Source organism: Propithecus coquereli, unplaced genomic scaffold (genome assembly GCF_000956105.1).
Source record: "Propithecus coquereli isolate 6110/MARCELLA unplaced genomic scaffold, Pcoq_1.0 Scaffold1074, whole genome shotgun sequence".
Taxonomy (NCBI): domain Eukaryota; kingdom Metazoa; phylum Chordata; class Mammalia; order Primates; family Indriidae; genus Propithecus; species Propithecus coquereli.
Genome location: NW_012134681.1, coordinates 46,443 through 54,265, shown reverse-complemented (window position 1 = coordinate 54,265; position 7,823 = coordinate 46,443). Strand labels below are relative to the sequence as shown.

At 43.3% G+C, this 7,823-nt stretch overlaps 1 protein-coding gene across 1 annotated transcript; it reads left to right on the top strand.

The window, feature by feature from the left end:
• Positions 1-1,674: 1,674 nt before the first annotated feature.
• On the top strand, positions 1,675-7,138 carry SLITRK1 (SLIT and NTRK-like family, member 1). The gene is made up of 2 exons (XM_012647375.1): positions 1,675-2,056; positions 2,507-7,138. Exon 2 carries the CDS (start codon positions 2,560-2,562, stop codon positions 4,648-4,650), a length of 2,091 nt encoding a protein of 696 aa, XP_012502829.1. The 5' UTR covers positions 1,675-2,056; positions 2,507-2,559; the 3' UTR covers positions 4,651-7,138.
• Positions 7,139-7,823: the final 685 nt, after the last annotated feature.

Sequence of the window (7,823 nt, the reverse complement as noted above, 5' to 3'; positions counted from 1 at the left end):
CACACACACACACACACACACACACACACATTCTGACCTGAGCATTCATTCCCACCCCCTCTCTACTGAATTTCACCAGAGGAGGACTACAAAGCAATATTTGATTATATTAAAACATTTTACATAGATGTAAAATTTTTCCCACCCACCTAGGAATTAGCTTTGGACTAAGAAAAAAAAATATTTTGAACACCTCTACACCTTGCCTACATTTGGGGATTTCCTCAACCCCAGTACTTCCCCCCCAAATTTTTACTCCCCAGCCTTCTCAAAATGCACACTTCCTTGAATATTTGCTCTTTTACAGAAATATTAGCAGGCTTGTAACAGTTGTACAAATTACAAAAGACCTAATTAAAAAAGAAAGTGATGTAAACATATCCTCTTTGCTTCAGTTAAAGAAAGAACTTAATAGCAATATATATAGATTCCAAATACTAAAGTGATTCACAATTTTTTTGGAACGTTTTGATGGAACGTTTGCTGATAAGAAAAGTCAACAAGACGGACTTCCGAGAAGCAAAATCTTTACGCTTTTTCTAGTCCAAGAAGCTCATATTACTTTATTTTTATAAGCTCCAAGTTTGAGGGACATGGTGATTCCATCGCTGGAAAAAAGCCTGAGCTTTGTGCTTCCCCAGCAGCAGTTACCCAACAAGCGTCTGCGCGAAGAGGAGCTGCCCGCTACCTGCAGACAGTATTCGCACAGAGCTTTAGAGACCAGAGATTTCTATCTCCTCCTCTCAGAATGCAACTGGTTATTTACTTGCACACATTTTAAATTAGTCCGAACTGATGGGGAAACTTTGTGAGGGGTATGTGAGTGTGTGTGTGTGGTGAGGGGTGGGGGGCGCACTTGCTTGCCAAGTGGGTTTTTAAGAGCACTCACAAATCATCTTGGGATTTTTCCCTGCCCCCTCCCTCCTTTTCCGGTTCTCAGTGAAAGCTTTTGGGTCTGGAATCAAAGACTTAAGCATGCATTGTGTTTTCACCCTGCAGACTTAAATAACATTCAAGAAATACCATCAGAGAATTGAACACTTAATGATCAAATTGACTACAATTCTGTAAGTTTTAAAAAGTATGTGCCTAAATTATATACCCTGCAGCAAAAAAATCATAGCTAATTATGATATTATGTAATATATACGTTCCAAATAGCCACTTTCAACATGCCAAAAAATAAAAAGAAATCAAATAGCATAAAACACTGTGCCGCAAAGAAGGAAGAAATACGTTTAAAGCACCGATGAAAATGGCGTGCAGTATAATTACCTCAAATTGCTGTTCGCTTGACACCCTGACACTAATTTTATTCAAGCCATTGGGAAATAAATGTTTTAAAAGCACTCTTTTCTGAACAGTGGAGCTAGTGGGGGCTGTGAGGTCTTTAAGGAAATGAAAGGGTAAAGTTTGCAGAACGCAAAAAGAATTAAATAATCCATTTAAAATACACGTCTATGTAGATCGACAGGCTTTAATGCCCACATTTTTAACGCTTGCCCTGTACATGGATTGATTTTTTTTTTTTTTTTTTTCCTTCAGCATTCCCTCACCAGATGGATTTTTGCTACTGCAGATCAGCAGAGGGTGTCAGATCTTTCAGAGTGCACCAGGCTGGAACGAGCAGAGCTTCTTAGCAACTCTCTTCTCCGCCCCCCTCCCCCCCATTCTCGCGCTCTCTTCCTCCCTCAGACAACTCGCCCCCCGCCCTCCGCCCCCCTCCACGTAATTCCGAAAGAGCAAAAGAAAGAGAAGGAGAACAAGAAAAGAAGAGCTGGTAAGCGATAACGGGAGCCCAGAAAAAAAGGCTGAAGAGGACCGAAAGGGAGGAAAGGAAAAGGATGGACAGCCACGAAACGCAGCGATTGCGGAAATTTTCCAGCGCCATTGGCTGGGCAGCGTGAGTCCTTCGGTCGGGCGTGATTTCAGCACCGGGGGAACTGGACAGCACCTCCAGGGGACTTCTGGGCAACCTGCAACCGCAGCGAGAACTCCACCAACCGCTTCAACAACAGAAGCCGCGGAAAACCCTGCTTTGTATCAGAGAGGCAAGGTCAGTCCGACGCACAGCCATGCACAGGCAGTGCGCCTGTACTACGCTGCAAACCCTCTGCTTGTTTCTCTAACATGCACTTGCTTCTAATTACTAGCATTGTTTCCTTTCTGATTAGTGAGCATCAGTAGACGAGATTCTGTAAGGGTGTACTTTTAATTTATATGTATATATTTAACTTCTTTTTGGCTATATTTAAAGGGCTGAGGGGGAGTGTGTTTTGTTTTGTTTTTTTCCTCTCTCTACTTTTTTTTTTTCCTTTTGCTTGCCTTGCACTACGTGCCTGGATAGTTTGTGGATATAATTATTGACTGGCGTCTGGGCTATTGCAGTGCGGGGGGGTTAGGGAGGAAGGAATTCATCCCCACCCCCCCAATCCCTTTTCTTCTCCTTCCCTGGGTTCGGACATTGGAGCACTAAATGAACTTGAATTGTGTCTGTGGCGAGCAGGATGGTCGCTGTTACTTTGTGATGAGATCGGGGATGAATTGTTCGCTTTAAAAATGCTGCTTTGGATTCTGTTGCTGGAGACGTCTCTTTGTTTTGCCGCTGGAAACGTTACAGGGGACGTTTGCAAAGAGAAGATCTGTTCCTGCAATGAAATAGAAGGGGACCTACACGTAGACTGTGAAAAAAAGGGCTTTACAAGTCTGCAGCGTTTCACTGCCCCGACTTCCCAGTTTTACCATTTATTTCTGCATGGCAATTCCCTCACTCGACTTTTCCCTAATGAGTTCGCCAACTTTTATAATGCGGTTAGTTTGCACATGGAAAACAATGGCTTGCATGAAATCGTTCCGGGGGCTTTTTTGGGGCTGCAGCTGGTGAAAAGGCTGCACATCAACAACAACAAGATCAAGTCTTTTCGAAAGCAGACTTTTCTGGGGCTGGACGATCTGGAATACCTCCAGGCTGATTTTAATTTATTACGCGATATAGACCCAGGGGCTTTCCAAGACTTGAACAAGCTGGAAGTACTCATTTTAAACGACAATCTCATCAGCACCCTACCTGCCAACGTGTTCCAGTATGTGCCCATCACCCACCTGGACCTCCGGGGAAACAGGCTGAAAACGCTGCCCTATGAAGAGGTCTTGGAGCAAATCCCTGGTATTGCTGAGATCCTGCTGGAGGATAACCCTTGGGACTGCACCTGTGATCTACTCTCCCTGAAAGAATGGCTCGAAAACATTCCCAAGAACGCCCTGATCGGCCGAGTGGTCTGTGAAGCCCCCACCAGACTGCAGGGTAAAGACCTCAATGAAACCACCGAACAGGACTTGTGTCCTTTGAAAAATCGAGTGGATTCTAGTCTCCCGGCGCCCCCCGCCCAAGAAGAGACTTTCGCTCCTGGCCCCCTGCCAACTCCGTTCAAGACAAATGGGCAAGAGGATCATGCCACCCCAGGGTCTGCTCCAAGCGGAGGTACAAAGATACCAGGCAACTGGCAGATCAAAGTCAGACCCACGGTAGCGATAGCGACGGGTAGTGCCAGAAACAAAGCCCCAGCCAACAGTTTGCCCTGCCCTGGGGGCTGCAGCTGCGACCACATCCCAGGGTCGGGTTTAAAGATGAACTGCAACAACCGGAACGTGAGCAGCTTGGCTGATTTGAAGCCCAAGCTCTCCAATGTACAGGAGCTTTTCCTTCGAGATAACAAGATCCATAGCATACGAAAATCGCACTTTGTGGATTACAAGAACCTCATTCTGTTGGATCTGGGCAACAATAACATCGCCACCATGGAGAACAACACTTTCAAGAACCTTTTGGACCTCAGGTGGCTGTACATGGATAGCAATTACCTGGACACGCTGTCTCGGGAGAAATTCGCGGGGCTCCAGAACCTGGAGTACCTGAACGTGGAGTACAACGCGATCCAGCTCATCCTCCCCGGCACTTTCAATGCCATGCCCAAACTGAGGATTCTCATTCTCAACAATAACTTGCTGAGGTCCCTACCCGTGGACGTCTTTGCTGGGGTCTCGCTCTCTAAGCTCAGCCTGCACAACAATTACTTCATGTACCTCCCGGTGGCAGGGGTGCTGGACCAGTTAACCTCCATCATCCAGATAGACCTACACGGAAACCCCTGGGAGTGCTCCTGCACCATTGTGCCTTTCAAGCAATGGGCAGAACGCCTAGGTTCCGAAGTGCTGATGAGCGACCTCAAGTGTGAGACGCCAGTGAACTTCTTTAGAAAGGATTTCATGCTCCTCTCCAATGACGAGATCTGCCCCCAGCTGTACGCTAGGATCTCGCCCACGTTAACTTCGCACAGTAAAAACAGCACTGGGTTGGCGGAGACCGGGACGCACTCCAACTCCTACCTAGACACCAGCAGGGTGTCCATCTCCGTGTTGGTCCCGGGACTGCTGCTGGTGTTTGTCACCTCCGCCTTCACCGTGGTGGGCATGCTCGTGTTTATCCTGAGGAACCGAAAGCGGTCCAAGAGAAGGGATGCCAACTCCTCCGCGTCCGAAATTAATTCCCTACAGACAGTCTGTGACTCTTCCTACTGGCACAATGGGCCTTACAATGCAGATGGGGCCCACAGAGTGTATGACTGTGGCTCTCACTCGCTCTCAGACTAAGACCCCTGCCCCGATAGGGGAGCGGGATGGGAAGGCAATAGATACATCCTCCCCCAGGGGTTGGAGGAGCTTTGACCCATATCCAGCGTGCCACAAGCCCTGATGGGCACATGTAAATAAATAACTATGAACTCGCTCAACTGAGAGGGTCTGACCCCTTAGCTCCCTTCTGGAAACAAAGAGCAGACTGTGGCGATCTGGAGAGCGCAGCCAGCTCCTGTGCTTGGAGTCCCTTTTGACGGAAAGCCCAGCATGGAAATGCTGAAAGGATTGACAGTGCTCTCACTCTCCGCGGAGGGGCATGGGGGGATGGATGCCGCGGTCCTATACATATATACATATATCTACATCTATATAGAGAGATAGATATCTATTTTTCCCCTGTGGATTAGCCCTGTGATGGCTCCCTGTTTGCTATGCAGGGATGAGCAGTTGCACGAAGGCATGAATGTATTGTAAATAAATAACTTTGACTTCTGACAAAAAAAAAAAAAAGTGCTGCATGGCTCGCATGGAATCCACGCGCTCCAGGGACTCTGCCCGCCCCCGCGACTGGAGATGGCATCTCATTCACAGCACCCACCCTCTTACCTGATAAGTCCCATCGTATCAAACTTTCTATAAACAAAATACAGTATAATCAGAAAGTGCCATTTCACCATTATTTGTGATCGGTAGGCAGTTCAGAGCATACGTTTACTGTGAAAAAAAATTGTAAAGGTTTTATTTAAGACGTTTGCATGGCTAGTCATCAGTCCATTTTATGAGTTAACAATGTATTTTGTTGAGGGAAGTTTTTAGGGGTTGTTTTGAATTCTTTTATTTTGATGGTGATGTTTTATTTTATTTTTTGAGGGGGAATATTTTTCTATACATATCCAATAATGCCTTCCATCTGAATGTAAAATAAGTACCCATGGTTTCTATTATAGTATCAATGTAATTATTTAAAAAAAAAGATTTTGAGGCAGTTAAGCATGACCAATTAATGTCACTCTAGTGCTTAGGCTGCGATCCTATGGTAGCAATTCTGTGCTGGTATAAATCTTACTTATAAAGTAGGAAAAAAGAACCAAGGAAGCACGTGAAACTTACTAATTCTATTTGAGGATTTTATAATGGCATATTTTTTCAGTATTAAAGTGAAAATGTTTTCAACTCTGGGTCCTTACATTTTTCCAGCTTCATATTTGCAACTGGTAAATTGGATTTGCGGTGGAAGGGGGAGGGGAAAGATTGGGGGTGGATTCCTTCTTGAGCTACATTAAGGCTATTTCTCTAATCGCCTTACTTAGCATTTTAACCTTTCCGTAGCTCCTCCCCCTACTCTGCTCAGACTTTATCAGCTTTTCCCTGCCCGGAAAGTAAGGTCTTCCCCCAACACACTCCCCTCCCTTCTCCTCCCCCTTTTGTAATGCGGCAGTGAATCCCTTTATTAATACCAGAAATCCCTCGCTGCTGCTTTTGTTGGTGCTGCCCACACTGCAGATATATTAAGGATGTTAGGAGAGATTTGATTTAATTGACTCTTCCTAGATCGGTCTCATTAAACAGAGTGGAGATTTCATTGGTCAGCACTCCACCATGAAAGACAGCCCTAACGACTGGCATTTGAGATGCTGCTGGCATTTTGAATTCAACATCTGCTGAAAGCGGTAAAACTAATTAGTGCCCACCCACCTTCCCCGCCCCAGCAACTGCATATTGGAATTTGTTAAAGCACTCATCTTTATGGAAATCAATCATTATCCTAAAGAAGTGTTTCTCTCCCATCATCAGGGCTTCTGGTTGCGGCCCAGTAATTAACAAGAAAAGCATTGAACTGTTTGAATTTTCTGAACCAATGTAACTCTGGCCTCAATCACATTCCTCTGGGATTTCTAAACAAGTCAATTTTACCAACAGTTTGGCTACAAAAAGCAAACAAAACCACACTTATTGATGGGGTCTGCATTCCACCACATATCCTACCTTAAGAAGTATGTCAAAAGATTGCAGACCACAGATTTTTTTTTTTTAAGTATAGGATAATAAATCAGCTAATGAAAGCCCCCAGAGCAGTTGTAAGTAGATTTGCCTTCTAGAACTCATATTCTAAAGGAAAGTAATTTCCCAGAACCGTGATATTCTGGAATATGTATTATTTATTTTAACACTTTTTTAATAAAATCTTTATTACAAACCATGACTATTCCTAAGGCCATTCATCATTTTCTCTCTTGATTCTTTCGTTTGTGGACTACATTTCATGACAGTAAAATTATAACCTACTATCCTCTGACAAATATTATGTTTTTTATATATTAATTTTTCATATGAAGGCTTCATTCTTTTTATGCAAAGTACAACTGGGTTCCTGGTAAGCAATCAACAGATTTATTTGTGATGAAAAAATTGGAAGAGAAGAAGAGTCATATATTCAACAATATTATGACTTTAAGAAGGAAAAGAAAAAAAATGGAAGATGTAGAAACACCTCTGGTGGAAGGTGACATTTAATGAAAGGTATCTAGTAAGGCTTGATAGTAATTTTGAAACTGATACATGGCTAGTCTAGGTCAGAAAGCTGGAAGTTCTCATAGAAAGTATGCACAGGGGCAAGAACTTTTCTTCATCCTAATTAAAAAAATTACAATATAGAAGCCAAGGTTTTTGAGTGGTCATTGTGTGGCAGGCATATGCTGAGTGGTTTATATAATTATTTAATTTAACCTTCACAACTACAGGATATTTTAGTAAGATACTGCTATTCCCGTTACACAGATGAGAATTAAGGCTTTCTTCAACTTACTCTGAGAACAGTAAACAATAACTCAGTTCATACATGGTAAATAGTGGAGTGGGATTTAAATCCAATTTTCTTAGTACTCCAAAACCTTATTCTTTGAGTGAATTAGTCATATACATTTATCTGATCAACCTCTTAAGAAGGTAATCTTAAAAAAAAAAAAACAACGCAATTATAAAAACACCATAACAAATATGGGGACCCATGTTGCATCTTCTTAGCTAAGTATGTATTGGTAGCCCTTTATATTTCCAGTATTTCTTGCAACAAAAGAAACTTGCCCTTCATTCAGTGGAGAGAACTTCAGTATCTTCTCCAAGAGTAGCATACGAGAAGACAAAACATATAAGAAAAAAGATGAATGTATCGTATAAGCTTATGTATT